The sequence below is a fragment of the Barbus barbus genome, assembly GCF_936440315.1.
Source record: "Barbus barbus genome assembly, chromosome: 32".
Taxonomy (NCBI): domain Eukaryota; kingdom Metazoa; phylum Chordata; class Actinopteri; order Cypriniformes; family Cyprinidae; genus Barbus; species Barbus barbus.
In genome coordinates, this window is record NC_136760.1 from 12,198,914 (window position 1) to 12,219,079 (window position 20,166).

Genomic DNA, 20,166 nt, shown 5'->3' on the forward strand with positions numbered 1-20,166 from the left:
AGGACAAGATCATATGCTGGGAATTTTGAGCATCCCACTTGCTGTGACCCCAAAACACCTGAACTCTTAGTGGACTCTCACTATATGGAGAGGAGCAATGGAACAAAATGACACTGATATCGCCTTTTTTTTTTTTTTATTATAAAAATTTCTGAATTAATGTTTGGACATTTTGTAATGAAATATAAAATATTCTGGAATATATATTTAGCTTTTTTTATGCTATACAAATAAATATTTTCAGAGGAAAAGTCTTGTCTTTTTCTCTTGAGCTCATAATAAAATTTATTTTGATAGTCCACTTCAAACATTCTACTAACTATAACTAACTTACAATGTCAACTAACTTTCATTAAAGTATTAGTAGACTGTTTAGGGTTAGTAGATACATACTTAGAAAGATACGCAGAAGAAAGTCTTTTGGGGAACCATCAAAATAAAAAACCTGTTTGCAGGTTTAAAGCAGACAGTTAACCGATACACTAATGACTTGTAGTTGCAAAGTTAGTTACACTTAGTAAAAAGTAGGGATGTACCGATTTGACGATAAATCATGATAAAATTCCCCACGGTTAGTATTACCATTTCATATTTTAATTATCATTAAAACGGTATTCGATTACCGTGATCTGAACAACTGACGATAAATACATACTGTCCAACATAAAGCAGTTTTCAGTAACAGTCTCACGTGCGCACAGCGTGCAGAGTAGTTTTGTTTTGAGTGAAAATAGGGCGGAAAAGCTGGGCGGGTTTTAAAAGAGTGCTTAGGGAATTATACAAATGAATACATGAATTAATTAATTTATATGAATGTACCTCTGAAGGTTCCGACTGTCTTCAGAAAAGATTCGATGGCACTTTGTTTTCATCTTTGCTCCATGTAATTCCTAAAGGAAGTGTTCTTAAACACAATACTGCTTTGTTCACGGGAATCAGCTGTAATACAGCTTTTCCATATAAAGCAGATTCTGTCTGGCCAAAAAACGGACCAAATTTGCATGCCCTGCTGTAAATTTTAACCGGTTGATGAAAAACAAGCTTTCGTGGATTCTACACATTTAAACAATTTGCATAAGGTATCTAGAATTATTTATGGAGCAGATAAAATACATAGCCAATAATCATTTATAATTTTGACAACCCTTTTTCTTATTTACAGTCTGAAATGTGAGGTTTACCTTTATATGAAACTTTTTCAAAGCTTTGTTTGAACATTTACATTAGATATTTGAACACGCTATTAAACTGTTGTCAGTCGTCATTTAAAATCATTGGTTATGTTATTGTTTTAGTGATTATGCAAACAAAAAGTCACTTTAGAAACAATTTATTTGCTGTTTGTTGATTTTTAAATATAAAACTTGGTTAAGTGATTTATGTGTCGATACTTTTTGAACATTTTATCAATACCGTGAGAATAATGATAATTGGTAACTAAATGATAACTTTGGTCACTATAATCGTGATAAGAAATTTTCATACCCTTACATCCCTAGTAAAAAGTCTAAAGTGGACCCCCCAAGAAGTGTTTCCTAAATTTGTTAAAAAGTTGATTTAGTAGCAACCAGTGTTGGGGAAAGTTAAGTTTTAAAAGTAATGCAGTACAATATTGTGTTACCCTCTAAAAAATAATCAAGTCACTTATTTTCTTTCTATGCAAAGTAATGCATTCCGTTACTTTTTAGTTACTTTAAAAGAAAAAAAAAAAAACTGGGCAGGGCTTCCTTGTTTTTAATATAAAAGTTCTTCTTTTAGAAATGTAAAAACCCTTTCACACCAAAAGTGAAATGAAGGAAATGTAAATTAATGTCTGTACAGTAGAGGGTGCAGCTCAAACAAACTGCATGAAGAATATAACACAGGAGAAGAATGTTCAACACTATTCAGCAAAAAAAAAAAAAAAAAAAATGTTTTTGCTTATAGTATGGTTGAACTGGATCATCAACGGTCAGTACCAAAAACACTGGTTAAAAAATTAGGATTAAATACGTAATTATATTTGTCTTATTTAACGTATTTAATGATTGCTGGTTTGTATAATATTCTGAGTTTGCATTTGACTGTTTTTATTCAGTTTGAGGAACACCGAAACAGCGCGCACAACGCCTCTGCACTTACTCCCGATTTCTCTCAACATGGCAACACGAGAGCTGTCAGTCAATACATGGGAAAAAGTAAATGGCAATACTTATTTGAAAAAGCAACTCAGATATTTCCTTCTAAATTAAAAATGCGTTACTTTACTAGTTACTTAAAGTAATCTAATTACGTAACTGGTAGCAACAGTAATAGCCTTGTAATATGCCAATCAGACACCAAAAATGACAAGTAAAAAGTACTGAAAGTAGCAATTTTATTTGCGTTAAAATTATGTACAAAGTAACCAAAGACATTATTTTGAAATTGGTACAAATTTCACGTTCTGCAGTTGGCTTTTCGATAACTCTTACCTCAAAAAACAACTGAGAAAAATGCGGTATAAAATAAAACGATTGGATTCAGAAAAGTAGTCTATCTAGTTCCCCAACAGCCAATATTTGCATGAGTATTTACAGTTTGTGTTGCTTCATTCAGTTCCCCGCTGTGTGAATTCAATTCCGTTGCGATGTTTGGAGCTCAGATACAGACTGCAGGACTGTGCCCAGAACAGCCCAGAAAATACTCACAACTCATAGTGTTCCGTGTAACAGAGTGAACCAAAACAGTTAAGCGGTGAGGGGGAAAACGATCCCTAGCTTTGCTTTCGTTAAGCTGTGTGCATTGAAGTTATTTTTGTCTATTTCAGTCATTAACGGCAACAAAAAACGTCTGCTGAAGGCGATCGCTTTAGAAGGCAAACAAACAATAGAGCGCTTCAGAAAACGACCTTGAGAAGATCAGAACAAGTTTGGGTCAAAATTGGAATCTACTGGCCTTATCAGAGAGATGTCAAGTGCTAAATTCAATCTTGTATTCCAAAAACCAACCAAAAACAAAAGAGGACTTATTCAGTACGTAGTTTGAGACATAAACTCATGAAATGTAGGGTGAAAGTTTGTTGTGTGGCTCTCTTTAACACTTGAGCATCCAAACCCAAGGTCACGGCTAGACGGATACCAGCATTCATCGAAACGGTTATTGCATTTATCTTTAATTCTCACAGCAACTTCGGCTCTAACAAAACCTCAATATTAGCATATGCAGGAGAATTTTTCGCTGAACTCAGGGTTACCATGTAGTCACGACCCAAACCCATGGATGAGATTTCCTGGAGTCAAAAACACATTTGAATTAATTCAAATTCCCAATCATTTCTCTCTTGCAGAACACTGCAGCCAAGCATAATTCTGCATATTGCACGATTTAATAAGTCTGACTGTTGATTTCGAACCACATAAGGTTTGGACATCAGGGTTGTTAACATTACGGTTATCGTTCTGGCATTTGAACAAAACGGTTAAAAATCACGACTACTAAAACATTCTAAAAACGCTTTGTCCCTTTTCCTGCCCTAGCAAAATGGAAAGTGATGTAATTTATCACTTTTATACATTTATCAAATTTATACATCACGGTATCGATTAAAAACTAATTTGTGCAACACAAAGGGAGCACATCCTGAAGCGAAGAGAATGGATTTGAACCAGGAGGGCATGTCTTTGCGGCATTTCAAAGAGGACCAGAATTTCGAATACGGTTTTGGATTCACCCTCCAATCATTCAGATCAGTGTCCAGCTCTTTTAAATTCACAGACTTGAGAATGGAATAAAACAAACAGAGGGGGAGACATCCGTTAACAGGTTAACAAGTTTTATCAAAGCCCCTCTCTCCATTTTTTCCAATGAAAACCAACTTCCAAGGTGACTGATCAATAGACGCCAGATTAGGGAGGATTGTAATGCGAGGAACACAAATATGTCGCGATGAAAACATTTTAAGACGAAACGGGTGACAAACTCAATCAAAACAGCTCCTTTTAATAGAGTTCTGTGAGTATGATGTGCTTTAGATTTAATTCTTTACAGTCTGAATGAGGAAGGTACTGGTCGATGATAACGATGGTGGGTTGTTTTCCAGGTGTGTTGGTTGGGCAGCAGAGATCTGAGGTCTGTGTGAAGAGCTCTGCAAACACACTAGCAGTGTTCCAGATAATCAATGACCCTGGAGATAGACTTCTGTCCCGCGGTGCCCACATCACACTGTAAGGAACAAAAAAACACAACTGTTCAGTCAATAAGCATATCTTTATTGGTTTTCCTTATAAAATGAGGTAGAACATTAGTATTGACATTACAGCAGGATCACGCATATACTTGCCTACTTGTTATATTCATGTCACATAATTTCTATTCAGCCAATTAACAGAAGTGGTATTTCTCCCATGGGTCACACTTTATTATAATAAGTCCTTATTACAATGTAATTACACAAATGCTAATGCTAACAATTACCTTCTATAGGTTTAAGGTTTGGTTTAGTGTAAAACTTTGTAATTACGCATAATAAGAGTTGGACCACATAAAACATATTACCCTCTTATGTAACAGTTCCAAAAACAGAAAAGCCTTGTAGATGATTGACTAATAGACAACAGATGCTTTAATTTTAGTTGTTTTAATTGTTGATGTAATTAATTTATCATTAAAAAAAAAAGTTGTAGTTGAGTGAATAGTTGCTACTGCTGTTAAACACCTGAAAAAAAGTCAAGCATTGTTTACTTCATTTGTATCTTTATTTCTACTTTCATTTCATTACTGAATAAAAACTAAGGAAAATTCAAATATATACTGTATACACACACACACACACACACACACACACACGCATATATATATATACATATGTATATTTAAATACACATTTATTTGATATATAATAAATAGTTATTACTTGTACTTATTGTAGATATTTTATCATTTTAAAGAAACTGTGTGTGTGTGTGTATTTTATTAAAGCATATAATAGAGTTATGCTGCAGGAAATAACAGCACTTTTTAATTTAAAATTCTATCGTCCCAATGGGCTTTTTGGTCTGCTGTCAACAACCCAATATTTTCAGGTCTTAATCTATGGACATGAAATATATCAGTAATACCCTCGTGTATTTTTTTTTTTTTTTAAAGCTATTTCTTGTCTTAAAAAAAGTTGGTTGCTAAAAAGTGGCTAAATGGGACTAAATAGGTTATTAAAGAGTTGTTTCTACTCAAACTATCAGAACTTAAACTTTCCAACTTGTGATCAGAACCTTGATGGTGACATGGAAGTGAAGTGAATGTGGTGCATTCTGTTTAGAGCCTAGGTTCAGCTTTTTACTTCTAACAATTCTATTTAGCTGGGTTAATTTGCAAAGATTCTCTTAATATGTAAGAGTTTGTCTTTTCCAATAAAAATTAAGGAAAGTCCTATTGGCTTTATGTCGAGGGAACCAGGCTGATGCTAACTTCCAGGACTGCCACCATGTCATCCCTCACTCTATCATTCTCTAAATGAATTGTGAAATTTTGAGCATCATTTACTGAAATTGATATTGTAGCAATAATATGCCACCCTATACTGGTTAATTGCTAACTCTTGTGCACTTACTGTAAGGTTCATAAAATTCAAGAACTTCTTCAGCATCTCTGTCATGACTGAAAAATCCCCTTTTGGCAGGTTTTCCCTCACAGTAGTCACAATCATCTGAAAGAGAGACACAGCATTAGCAGCTCATTCTTCCCGTGAGGTTACAGTGCACTTCAGGCCTTTTTTTTTCGATGCTTTTTAGTCTCCATGGTACTCAAGCTTCAGAAACAGATCCAAATAAAATATTTCCCTCCTCTGATGCCCCCTAAGATGCGCCTTCCTATAGAAACCCTTTGAGTCGATCTGTTTTACTAAAACAGAATCAAACTTGGCTTTCAAAGTGTGCAAACATGCGTCTAAACAAAAAGTGGGCGAAATAAAATGCCATCTCTTTTTGTGTCTGTGACTGGGCTGCATTTATTGGTGAGACAGATAATGGTCTTGTATGTCAGTCAGAAATCAATGGAGTGGTATGAAAGAGAAACAGAGGAGTCCATTACAGGCGATTCTACAGCCCAACTATTAAAGTCCTGAAAATAAATCCATTAATACTGGCAGACACAACACAGCCAGCTTTCTTCTGATACCTGCCCTGAAACTTGAAAACTGCAATTTAGACAAACAACACTCAAACTCTGCAAAAGGAATATTAACAACAAAAACTCTGTACCCTCATTGGTCTAGCCTGGATTTGTCCTGACCTTAAAGTGACTGTGGCCTCATCCCACTACTGAGGGCACAAGCGGCACTTGTCCAGGACAGAAAGGGTATCTAGCCAAACAGTAGTAGTCTTGGCAGAGCTAAACGCATACCTGATATTAATAATAAACAATACTCTTCGTACTTTGTGAGGAAAATGCTGGTTCTGAGCAGACAAAGCCACAAGACATGAATCAAAAATACAAAATGGGAAACATCGAGGTGAGGTGAAATAAGTGTTACTTACAGGGCTCCCCTGGCACAGACAACCCAAAAGCAGTGCAGTGTATGACGCCACAATACTGTCCTCCATGTGCTTGCCAGCATGCTGAAGAGCTGGAGAGAAAAATCACATGACAGGCTACTCAAAATGGGCCTTTTTCATTTGATTTTTTTTTATCTCATTAAAAAGGAACATTCTATGTTTATTTAAATAAAGTTTAAACTTTTTATTCACTACTTTTTTAATTACATTACTGGTCATCAATTTAGAATAATTGAATTTATTAATACCTATTATTAATATTATAATTTAAAATAAACAGCTTTTGCTGTTGATATATTTATTTGTGGAAGCAGTGATGCATTCAAAACCATCCAAATGTTTAGGACAGAACTTTTGAACTTCTCATCAAAAAGTCAACACTATTGAGTACCGTTATTACTTTTTGAGCACCAAAAATAACTGATCACCACATGAGCATATTATAAATGACTTGTGAAGCATCAAGGGCCATTGCAGAAATATGTTACCAGTTCTTTTAAATTGTAATATTTCAAAATATAACCGTTTTTGCTGCATTTACGATCAAAGAAATGCAGCACTTTGGAAACTTTTTAAAAACATTAAAAACTTAGTTGCTCCAAACTTTTCACCAGTTATTTATATCCACAAGCATACATTATACCCTGTAATTTTTTGTTGTAGTAAGCAAAAACATGTAAAAAATTATAGCTGCAAGCAGCAATTACGGGGCCAAGCACATCAGCGGCAAAATGAGGAGCTAAGCATAGCATGGAGCATCAGACCAACTGCAGAAATAAGTAACTGAAGCCATTTTAAGATTATTGTAGTCCAAATGGCTGAAAAATCATTTAAAACTACTAGTAATATGATTGAATGACTATTAACTTTTGACCAACAGGTGGCACCGTTATCAAATCGATGTGGTGTGTTCTGTGTGAGGTGACAATGGCACACACAAAGTTTGGTGTCAATATGCCAAAGCATTGCAGAGATACGGCCTCAAGTGTCATTTTGGCATCATGCCTCAAATTCCATGTTGTGGTATGTGAAGACTGTTTTGTCTATCAACACGAAATCCATAACTTTTTGTCCGCATGATCTGAAGATGATATGATTCGATTTTGGTGAAAATCGGACCAACGGTCTAGGAGGAGTTCGAAAAAGTAGTTTAAGAAAATCAAAAGGGCAGAGAGGAAGTTTGGCTGACTACGGCAACATTGGTATCACTGTTCTTAGCATGACCCAAGGAATCTATTAATACCAGTCTCATTACAATAAGCAAAATTCACAGAAAGCTATTAGCAGCTATTTGACATTTCATTGCAACTTTTGACCAAAAGGTGGCACTGTCTCAAAACTTTTTGAGTACTTTCATGTCATGGTCTCCATGGTACATATAAAGTTTCGTAATGGTACACCAATGCATTCGTAAAATATAGCATTTTATTCGACTTGGCTGTTTGCCTATTGTCCTGTAGCCCATCCCAGCCTTGTGCAGGTCTACAAGACAGCTCTTTGGTCTTGCCCATAGTGGAGAGGTTGGAGTGTGATTGATTGAGTGTGTGAACAGGTGTCTTTTATACAGGTAACAAGTTCAAACAGGTGCAATTAATACAGGTAATGAGTGGAGGATAGGAGGGCTTCTTAAAGACAAACTAACAGGTCTGTGAGAGCCAGAATTCTTGCTGGTTGGTAGGTGATCAAATACTTATTTCATGCAATAAAATGGAAATGAATTATTCAAAAATCACACAATGTGATTTTCTGGATTTTTTTTATAGACTCTCTCACAGTTGAGGTCTACCTACAATGAAAATTACAGATCTTCCCATTCTTTGCAAGTGGTAAAACTTGAAAACTCGGCAGTGTATCAAATACTTATTTGCCCCACTGTATATAGTATAATAATTGTATTTTTGTTCTTTATTAATTATCAATTTAACATTTCTAGATTACTACGATATTTACAAACAACTTATTTAAGAATTGTCAGTGGTTCATAAGATCATTTAGAAAGTGTATTTTAAATTTTTATTATCCAATGAAAGGTTAGATTTTTGTGAATTTCTAAAATAAAAGATCAAACGGATTAACAATGCAGATTAATTTTCACAGCCTTCTTTGATCATATTTACCAAGGGTGCCAATATTTTTGGCCATGACTGTAAAACTTTTGTAACACTTCAATAAGTTTTTAGTTTTTAACATTAAGTTATCATGAACAGTATTTTTTTACAGTATCATTTATGAATCTTGATGTTTAAAATTGACTACTACATTATTAATTAAAATTTCTAGTTAATGTACATCAGTTACAATACCATGAACTAAGATAAACAATTGTTTACTAACTAAAATAAACAGTAAAAAAAAAATGTTATTCATACTTAGTTTGTTGGTTTTGAATTAACTAATGTTAAAATCTATATTCCTGAACTATACTAGTTAACATGAACAATGATTATATAACATTTATTAATGTTAATTAATGTCAAGCCCAAAATGTAATTCATTATTAAAATTCAAAGTTGTATCTTAACATTAGTTTATATACGTGAATTAACAAAAAAATTATATTTTTAATGTTAGTATTAACTAACATTAAAAAAAGATCTAAAAATAGATTGTTCATTGTTAGTTCACGTTAGTTAATGCATTAAATAATGCTAACCAAAGAGAGATTATTGTAAACTAAACTTTTGCATCTATATTTTTTAACTTTGCTTACTACAACAAAAAATTACAGGGTATAATGCATGCTTGTAGATATAAATAACTGGTGAAAAGTTTGGAGCAACTAAGTTTCACGGGATGTCATAGGTCAGTATCAAATTAGTTTCAAATTATTATTTGCAGCACAAAAATGTATAAAATGCATTTTGTATGATCTCTCTTAAAGTTATTCACATTTTCACAGATTCTGCAAGGGGTTCCCAAACTTTCGCATGCAACTTTATATAGTATTAATGTTAGTTAATATTCAAAACTTACACATTATTAAGATTTAAAGTTTTATCTGTTAACATTAGTTAATGCACTGTGAATTAAACATTTTGATTAACATCAACAAACATTAATAAATGCTGTGAAAATATATTTTTCATTGGTAGTTCATGTTAGTTAATACATTTACTAATATGAACAAATGAGACATTATTATAGTTACCTGAGCTTTTAATAATTTTTTAGTATTCTAAGCTTTTAAGTATTTTTTAATGATTTATTTTTCCATGAACTAACATGCATAATTTTTACTAACACAAAGTAAAAATATATTGTTAATAATTAATGTTATTTGTGAATTAACCAATGTTAAAAAACAACATTATTTAACTGTTGTTAGTTAACATCATTAATAATTATATACCATTTAATGTTGATCAATATTAACTCCAAAATGTGTTAATATATTATTAAAATTTTGAACATGACTATTTTTCTAACATTAAAAATATTTTGTTCATTGTAAATTCATACTATCAATGAAGAATTAACATGCTGTAAAAAATATATTTTTCATTGTTAGTTCATGTTAATTAATGCATTCCCTAATGTTAACAAATGAGACCTAATTACAAAGTGTTATCAAAACCTTTAATGATTTATAAGCATTTTTTAACGATTTTATTGAAAAGTTTAAACAGACCCTCTCTCTCACCCACCACCTCAACACACACTCAACTCACACAGAAGCAGAGTGATATCAGATGTCTGATAAGTTTTTTAATTTTCTGCTCTCCATAGTTTATTGTAAATTCATGGAATTAATCACATTTCCTCAGAATGACTTGTTCTGTGTATGTCATTTTTTATGAAGTGTTTGGAAACTGCTCTTAAAAGATACAAAACAATTACTGCTATCTTTTTTTATTGTTAATTTAATGAATCACCATCACCACACCGTTGGAGATATCCTAAATCCGTTCGCAATTTAACATCTTCGGTATATTGGCATCATGTTGACAAAGTTTGGTGTGAATTACTTGTTTCTGCTTGGAGGAGTATGAATTTATTTACAGCCTGATAAAAAAAAAAAAAACACATTAAAATAAATATAGCTGACTTCCTGTTGGTCGTAGCTAATGATTGTAAATTAGAAAGTTGTCCGGCTTAATTAGAACAATTTATGTACAGAGTTTGGTGTGTGTACCTAAAACTAACCCCCCCCATTTTTGACAAAAAGTGGCGCTATAGAGTGCCTCCTCCACGCCCGTTTATGAGCTTTATCCAGTGTCTAACTATCATTAATACTGATATGTGTGTTGAGTCCATGGCAACAGAGTTTTAGATATCAATATTCCCTTCACAGTTTTACATCGGCCGTGTTTTGACATTATTCTGATGAAGTTTGAAGCAAATACAGTAAAAATAAGATGCTGAATTCAAAGCATTTTGAAAATGACACACTTCCTGCAGCCAGTTGGTAACGCTATAACTTTGACTCCTAATAGTCACATCTATGCGATCGGCATCATGCAACAAACAAACCACTGAAGTTTGATTAAAATTAGACAATGTATGTGTCTGTTATTAGGCATTTCCAGTTTCTCATTTTTCGCCATAACTTCATCGCCTCGCCATGGGCAAACCGTTCGAGATATGAAAAATCTCTTCGCAATTTAGCATCCCCAATGTCTTGAGATCATGTTCACCGAGTTTGGTGGCAATCGTTTGGAAATCCTTATAGGAGTATATCAAATTCCAGAGCATGCGCTTTTTAAACAGCCCTGAATAGCCGACTTCCTGTTGGGCAGAGCCTATGACATGCAGTCTGAAAGTTGTTCGGCTCATTGAGTTCTATAAGTGTACCGAGATTCATATGAATACGTGCAAGTATGTGAGAGCTATACATCAAGTTTTCTGACAGTTTTCCAGGAGGCGCCGTAGAGCCGCTGTGCCAAGCCCAGGTCCCAGCCTCTGTGGCGTCCTAATGGCCGCGGATTCCAGCATGTGTGCCAATTTTCAAGAGTTTTTGGGCACGTTAAGGCCCCCAAAACCCCCCGGATAGTCGGAAAAAAAATATTTTTTTAAATAAATAAATAATCCTTAGAAGAACAAGAGGCCCCTGCGCCTTAGTGGCTTGGGCCCTAACAAGAAGAACGCTAACGGATATAATAGGTGTCTACACACCTACAAAAAACAATAGGTGCCCAAGCGACTATGTTTGTTGAACACCAAGTTCAACTGCAAAATTACTGACTGCGGACTGCAGATGACAATTACATAATATTATCCTTGCATTAGACTACCTTTGTATCTTAAGGCAGAAAAAAATAACTGGAATTGTGCAAATGTCAGAAAAAGAATTGTGTGCATTTGGATTCTTGACGCAGATTCTTGAAGATCGGGATGAACAGAAGTTAGAATTGAAGGGAAGCCACTCATCAGCTTCTCCATATGTTCCTCCAATTCTAATCAAATATGCTACTTGAACATTAGTGTGCTATAGTGTTCTTTCATTGGGTCTCCGAACTGAGATTAGTTGCCCACCAAAGTGGCTTATACATTAAGCAAAATTAATTTCCGTGGCAAAAAACAATTTGCATTTGTCTAGTCCCTGGGTGTAATGTCTACCTTTGTTGAGATCAAGTTCTTCATCGTCCTCTGCCTTCTTGTCCTCTGTGTTGTTGTTTTCTGAAGCGACCCACTGGATCTCTTCATTGGTCTCCTTCCATTCTCCACTCTGGTCCAGTTGGGACTTTGGCGGATCATTGATGAAGTCATCTGTTTCCGCCTCCGCTAACATGGCTGCATGCTCTCTCTGAAGAAAAAGCTATAAAGCAGACACAGAGACAAACACAATGTAATTACTAGTGTTTTGCTTGTGAACCAATCAGCGCTCGAAAATAATTTTGTTGGACATGCTCAAAAGTGAAATGATTATATTGCACGTGCAGACACATTAATGATCAGCTTTAGCATAAATTTCTACACCACACTGTACACCAATGTATCATTTTATCTTAGAAATTAATTTCATGCAAACCATGCACTGATGCAATATCAACATGACCTAACAGTAGACATGGAATCTGAGAACTTCCTCAAAATCTGATAACCAGTGGTCTACAATTCAGACACATCTTACTACCAGGTGTAAACAGCGAAGTGTTTTGAGTGGCCACTTGTGATCACGTCACACCAAGACCTTAATAACAGGTGTAATGAATGTAGGCCCTGTTTTCTGCAAGTGTGAAGTGTGGCCATGCAGCAGTTGTTTTTCTCTGCGTGTGTGTTTATATACCTTCACCAGAGCAGCGACTGCGCTGAGAGATCTCTCAGTCTGCAACTCATCTTTTTCAGACACACACATGGACTCCCAGACTTCACCTCCCTCCATCTGCAGCTCCACCAGACAGTGTCTGTTCCTCGCGCTGTACTCCACCAGATTAATGAGCAAGCCCAGACCCTAAAAACACACACAAATACAATGAAAAACACATCATTTAGATCAACAGGACACAAGACAGAAAACATGGTTGCACTTTGATAGTAACGTCACACACAATCGGTTTGCACAAACAAAACAAAAAACAATTAGGATTGGACAAAAAATATTTTCAACTTTTTTTTTTTTAGATGTGCAAATTATATAAATCATACTATTCAATATACTGTATACATTTAAAAACTAGTTAAACATTTCTTCAATTTAATCAAAGTATGTTTGATGTTTTTTTTTTTTTTTTTTTCATTTTTGCTATATTTATTTGCAGTTTAACATTAAAAATAATTAACTTACAGTCTCAGTTCCTGAGACAACTTCCCCCTACTTCCTATGCCGTTATGCTGATGCTATTTGAGCACTGTTCGCTAATCTTATTAAGCTTTGAAGTAGCACAAGAAACAAGAAAGCAGATTGAGGGTTATTTCCCATAAATGAAGGCAAAGCTAAATGAGACATTGATTATAAAGTGTTTATGGGATGATTATAGTAAGTTTATTTAGTCTATAAGGTTCATTGTGTTCTATAACTATTGTTGAATGGTTATATTTAGACACTTTATCCTCAAAACCTGAAGAAAAAATGCATTTAACAGATACTAGTATTGGCAATATAGCCTTGGATAATACTTGGAAAAAATATACTTTTACAAATATTATTTGAAATATCTTTCCTTTATGTTGATTGTAAATTAATTTGTGGAGGTGCAATTAATTGTAATGAACCACATAAACCTGTACGATTAATTAGTTAAAGTCATTATTCACATCCCCTCAATAAACAATACATAGGTCCATAAATATTGGGACATTGACACAATTCTAACATTTTTGGCTCAATGGATTTCAAATGAAACGAACAAGATGTGCTTTAACTGCAGACTGTCAGCTTTAATTTGAGTATTTACATCCAAATCAGCTGAACGGTGTAGGAATTACAACAGTTTGCATATGTGCCTCCCACTTGTTAAGGGACCAAAAGTAATGGGACAATTGGCTTCTCAGCTGTTCCATGGCCAGGTGTGTGTTATTCCCTCATTATCCCAATTACAATGAGCAGATAAAAGGTCCAGAGGTCATTTCAAGTGTGCTATTTGCATTTGGAATCTGTTGCTGTCAACTGTCAAGATGAGATCCAAAGAGCTGTCACTATCAGTGAAGCAAGCCATCATTAGGCTGAAAAAACAAAACAAACCCATCAGAGAGATAGCAAAAACATTAGGCGTGGCCAAAACAACTGTTTGGAACATTCTTAAAAAGAAGGAACGCACCGGTGAGCTCAGCAACACCAAAAGATCCGGAAGACCACGGAAAACAACTGTGGTGGATGACCGAAGAATTCTTTCCCTGGTGAAGAAAACACCCTTCACAACAGTTGGCCAGATCAAGAACACTCTCCAGGAGGTAGGTGTATGTGTGTCAAAGTCAACAATCAAGAGAAGACTTCACCAGAGTGAATACAGAGGGTTCACCACAAGATGTAAACCATTGGTGAGCCTCAAAAACAGGAAGGCCAGATTAGAGTTTGCCAAACGACATCTAAAAAAGCCTTCACAATTCTGGAACAACATCCTATGGACAGATGAGACCAAGATCAACTTGTACCAGAGTGATGGGAAGAGAAGAGTATGGAGAAGGAAAGGAACTGCTCATGATCCTAAGCATACCACCTCATCAGTGAAGCATGGTGGTGGTAGTGTCATGGCGTGGGCATGTATGGCTGCCAGTGGAACTGGTTCTCTTGTATTTATTGATGATGTGACTGCTGACAAAAGCAGCAGGATGAATTCTGAAGTGTTTCGGGCAATATTATCTGCTCATATTCAGCCAAATGCTTGAGAACTCACTGGATGGCGCTTCACAGTGCAAATGGACAATGACCCAAAGCATACTGCAAAAGCAACCAAAGAGTTTTTGAAGGGAAAAAGTGGACTGTTATGCAATGGCCAAGTCAATCACCTGACCTGAATCCGATTGAGCATGCATTTCACTTGCTGAAGACAAAACTGAAGGGAAAATGCCCCAAGAACAAGCAGGAACTGAAGACGGTTGCAGTAGAGGCCTGGCAGAGCAACACCAGGGATGAAACTCAGCGTCTGGTGATGTCTATGCGTTCCAGACTTCAGGCTGTAATTGACTGCAAAGGATTTGCAACCAAGTATTAAAAAGTGAAAGTTTGATTTATGATTATTATTCTGTCCCATTACTTTTGGTCCCTTAACCAGTGGGAGGCACATTTGCAATCTGTTGTAATTCCTACACCGTTCACCTGATTTGGATGTAAATACCCTCAAATTAAAGCTGACAGTCTGCAGTTAAAGGACATCTTGTTCGTTTCATTTGAAATCCATTGTGGTGGTGTATAGAGCCAAAAATTTTAGAATTGTGTCGATGGCCCAATATTTATGGACCTGACTGTAGATTATGACCATATATGTTGAACTAAAATGCTTTAAAACTTGAAAAATGACAAGTGGAGAATTTTTGTGAATGTTTATAATGCAAACCAATTAATCTATAATTTGTTTGCATTCTAACAATATTCGCAAAGAATTCTGTGTAGTGTTTTAAATTTTTTTAAAGCATTTTATGGGAAATTATTACAATTGTTAAGTAATTAATTTGGGTTACACTTTATTTTAAGGTCTCCTTGCTGCAATGTAATTATACAATTCACACGCATTGTTTTTTTTTTATATAATCATCAAAAAAAACTTAAAAATAAACATTGCAAAAATTTGATTAGTAACAGCCCTAATACAAATGCAAATTTCAATTTGTAATGCAGTTACGAAAGCACTCAGGAACTCCTAGCAGACACTGCTGGTCCCCACTGAATGTATCCCAACACTGAGTGATATTAGTAGATCTGTGTACTCACCAGGACTCTGATATCGAACCTCCGCTCCTGCGGCAGGTACTGTGGGACCCTGAGCACACAGTTCAGCGCCGTGATGATTAAGTCCTCCTGCTCGCCCGTCTTTGTGCTGCCCCATTCTACAGACAGAAAGAAAACGCAATCAATGGCTGCTGCACACGCGAGTTCAGAGTCAGTTAATCAGGGATTTTCTCTGACTGTTGTTCTCCAAGCTGCTCACATCTGGCTTATGACGGAGTACTCCTGAATTATGCTGAAGGGTTTGGCAGCAATACTAGCGAGCAACTAGCCAAAGCAGCACCGCTAACAGAAATCCATTTGGCACATCGAACAAAGGCAATGCAAGAAAGCCAAAAGACTCTTACTGACTTTAAGCCTTTTAAAAGCAAAATAACAAATGGTCTATAAGGCATAATGCAATGAGACAGCCACTGCAGCCCAGTCGCCTGATTGTTCAGTTGAACAGCTTCCAGCGCATATTACATTTATTTCAGTGTTGGGAAGTAACTACCGAAGAGCAGCAAAGTTATTAAGTCGGTAATGACTAATCGATATCTAATAATGAATTTTATTACTGATTAGTTGGGTCTCAAACTGTCTAAAGCTCAAAGTTCACTTCAGCTTTGACGCAAACACTTGGAATATGCGTATAGTCAAGTGCATAGCATTTCTAAATGTACTCTATTGGCGTGCATGAACACAGGCCTGTCAAATAATCATCCTTTTCCAGTGTCTGCACTATTTCTCTCCAGATGTTATGGGCAAAAAAAAAAAAAAAAAAAAAATCAAATCATTTAAACTGGAGTTGTGGGAATCTTTTAATTCCCTCACACAGGTGCTCATCAACACATGCGTCAATTGTTGTTGCGCCTTCAATAGGTTTTTTTTTTTTTTTTTGGACTGGGAAACAATGGCCTGGTCAGTAACACTTTATTTTAAGGTGTCCTTGTTACATGTACTTACTATTATAATAACAATAGGTTATGCATAATTACATGCAAGTAACCCTAATCCTAACCCTAACCATATAGTAATTACATTTAGTTGATTAATATTACGCAGTACTTAAATGTATCTGTAACACTGTAACAAGGACACCTTAAAATAAAGTGTAACCGCCCGGTCTAATGTTGCTACCTTGTGGACCAATAAAAAGTGCAAAGAAATCAAGGCACAAGAGTGATCTGAGGGTACAGAGTAGACAAGTTTAAAAAAAACAAAGCTGCACACATTAATTTATGCATACTAGGCTGATGACAACATTTGCATTACAAACACCATGCATACCATTGCGTTAAGTATACTTTGGTATTTACAGTTCAGTGCTGGGGAGCAAAGAACTAAAAGCAGCAATAAATTGAATAGAAATTCATGCAAGCATTTTCATAATCTTTTAAATACTTCACTGAGTGAGAACATTACTGCCGTGCAAAAGCAAACCACCGTAACTTCGATTTTGGTCAAAAATGCGTTATTGATATTTTTGGGACATTCAAGACATCCTTTATCATGTGCATAAGTATCTTGAGCCAATTTTGTTGTTTTTCTGAGAAAATAATGAACTATTCCTTTATAAGTAGCTTTGTAAGTTATAGTTTCAAAGTAGCTTTCTTTTTTTTTTTTTTTTAAACACTGTTACTTTTACTGTGAATTCTTTCACAGTCCAAGTGGAAGGTTTGTTTTGTTAAATGTCCTGGTCTTTGTACTGACCGTTGTCATGTGTGAGATTTAGCAGGACTCCGATGATAGCTCGCATACAGTCTTCTACAGCTTTGCCCACGTTGCTGTTGCTGCAGTAGGGCAGCGGCATGCCCGATGAGCACAGGCCTTTGTTCACCTCTCGACTGTACCTCTGGATCATCTCCTCACAGTGCCGTAATGCTCTAAAACAAACAGACAAAACAAAACTGAAATGTCCATTCGAAGAACTAGAGCAATTTTTTGTTTTAGTATCTAAAAACATCTTGAAGGGACAGAGTGCTAAAAAAATTTAAATTCTTACATTAGTACTCATCTCATCTATTTTCTTACACAAAAGTTATTATATTGCTTCTTTAGATATCTTGTGTAGTGCACAAGTCAAACAGCTTTCATGGTGCTTTCCCCTTTTTATTCACATTCATTATTTGGAAAAGAGCAGCGTGAACTATGACTGGGCGATAAACGGTACATTGAGAATGCAATAAAATATGCCAATCAGTGCATGTCTCTAATAAGTCTGCATGTTCTGTGCGTGTTTGTGGGTGCCGTCTCAACAAATGAGGGCATGAACTTCATCTCTAGAGTTGTTCTAAGAGTCACTTCACAAGATTTTCACCATTTCATTTGAGAAAAACTACCATCAAATAAACAAACAAAATACTAAAATGTACTTCTCAAAGAAGCAATAATATTATTTAAAAGGAATCGAATACAACCATGCTATTTTTTTTCAGTAAAACTGCAATATTTTGTTGTACATTAATATTTAATTATTATTTTTAATATGTACATTTTACATTTACATTACAGTTGATTACAATTTAAATATTTATTAAATTGATTGAGTTTTAATTCTAAAGCATTTCCTTCCCCATTAATGGTAATGGAATATAATGATAAATATCGAGTGATATGGAAAATCATTGTCATAAAATTTTTGGACATACTGCCCTGCCCCAGAGTGAATATTACTCAAAAAAGATCCTTGTGTTTCACAAAACAAAGTTAGTCATACAGGTTTGAAACACCAAGTGAATCAAAAAAATTAAGAATTGTGAGTAGTGGTTCTCAACTGGTGGGTCACTGTCCTGTTCTAAAGGCCGTTCACACCAAGCACGATAACGATAAAGATAACGATAAATATAGTTCTAAAAATCGTTTTCAATATTAAAGAATACCAGAGTCCACACCACAGCTATAACGATAATTCACAGAGAAACAATATCGTTGGAATCACTTTTAGAACGATTTTTTCAAGTTGATGAATGATAAAAACACTGAGCTGGAGAATTTAAAGCGGCAGACTAGCGTGCGCTTAGAATAACACACAATATAATTTGCTGGTGTGGACGTTAATACAGTTATCTTTATAGTTATCGTTCTTGGTGTGAACGGGGCTTTAAACAATGATAAATGCAAAAAATAAAATTCAGCCATACAAGCCATATAAGCATATATAGTTAGCAGAGTAAAATAAAGGGCTCTTCATTTAAAAGCAAGGAGAAACTAAAAGGTTTTGCTGTCATTTAGAAAAAGTCAGTTAAATTAGATGGATGCCAACATTGATAGGTTGCATAAGATGCCCTCGTCCTCAAAAAAAAAAAAAAGTTAAAATAAAAAAAACACACAGTGTAATAGAAAATGAATACGACTCGAACTAAATTCAATGCACTTAGAACTTGGACAAAATCTGTGTCCTGCAGCAAAACCGGCTGAGAAACACTACTTTAAGGACTTTTGCAAACTCCATATATTACTGCAAGCACAAAAATAATGGCCCTTGATTAATCAAATAATAATTTACAGTCTATCTCAGGGCATCAAAGCCGCTTAACAGATACAGTATGCTTAGGATCATAAGCAGTTCCTTTCCTTCTCCATACTCTTCTCTTCCCATCACTCTGGTACAAGTTGATCTTGGTCTCATCTGTCCATAGGATGTTGTTCCAGAATTGTGAAGGCTTTTTTAGATGTCGTTTGGCAAACTCTAATCTGGCCTTCCTGTTTTTGAGGCTCACCAATGGTTTACATCTTGTGGTGAACCCTCTGTATTCACTCTGGTGAAGTCTTCTCTTGATTGTTGACTTTGACACACATACACCTACCTCCTGGAGAGTGTTCTTGATCTGGCCAACTGTTGTGAAGGGTGTTTTCTTCACCAGGGAAAGAATTCTTCGGTCATCCACCACAGTTGTTTTCCGTGGTCTTCCGGGTCTTTTGGTGTTGCTGAGCTCACCGGTGCGTTCCTTCTTTTAAAGAATGTTCCAAACAGTTGTTTTGGCCACGCCTAATGTTTTTGCTATCTCTCTGATGGGTTTGTTTTGTTTTTTCAGCCTAATGATGGCTTGCTTCACTGATAGTGACAGCTCTTTGGATCTCATCTTGACAGTTGACAGCAACAGATTCCAAATGCAAATAGCACACTTGAAATGAACTCTGGACCTTTTATCTGCTCATTGTAATTGGGATAATGAGGGAATAACACACACCTGGCCATGGAACAGCTGAGAAGCCAATTGCCCCATAACTTTTGGTCCCTTAACAAGTGGGAGGCACATATGCAAACTGTTGTAATTCCTACACCGTTCACCTGATTTGGATGTAAATACCCTCAAATTAAATGTAAGAATATAAGGTGCATCTTGACACGGT

General features: G+C 35.4%; 1 protein-coding gene across 1 annotated transcript in view; it reads right to left on the reverse strand.

Moving 5' to 3' along the window:
* Positions 1–2,338: 2,338 nt before the first annotated feature.
* Positions 2,339–20,166, reverse strand: part of LOC306852421 (wings apart-like protein homolog) — a 56,871-nt gene continuing 39,043 nt past the window's right edge. Inside the window, exons 14-20 of the mRNA XM_079389210.1 lie at positions 17,524–17,696; positions 15,817–15,932; positions 12,736–12,900; positions 12,066–12,264; positions 6,492–6,580; positions 5,567–5,662; positions 2,339–4,182 (exon numbers count right to left, since the gene is read on the reverse strand). Coding sequence (XP_079245336.1) covers positions 4,117–4,182; positions 5,567–5,662; positions 6,492–6,580; positions 12,066–12,264; positions 12,736–12,900; positions 15,817–15,932; positions 17,524–17,696 — 904 coding nt within the window. The 3' untranslated portion in view covers positions 2,339–4,116. The remainder of the gene's footprint in view (positions 4,183–5,566; positions 5,663–6,491; positions 6,581–12,065; positions 12,265–12,735; positions 12,901–15,816; positions 15,933–17,523; positions 17,697–20,166) is intronic.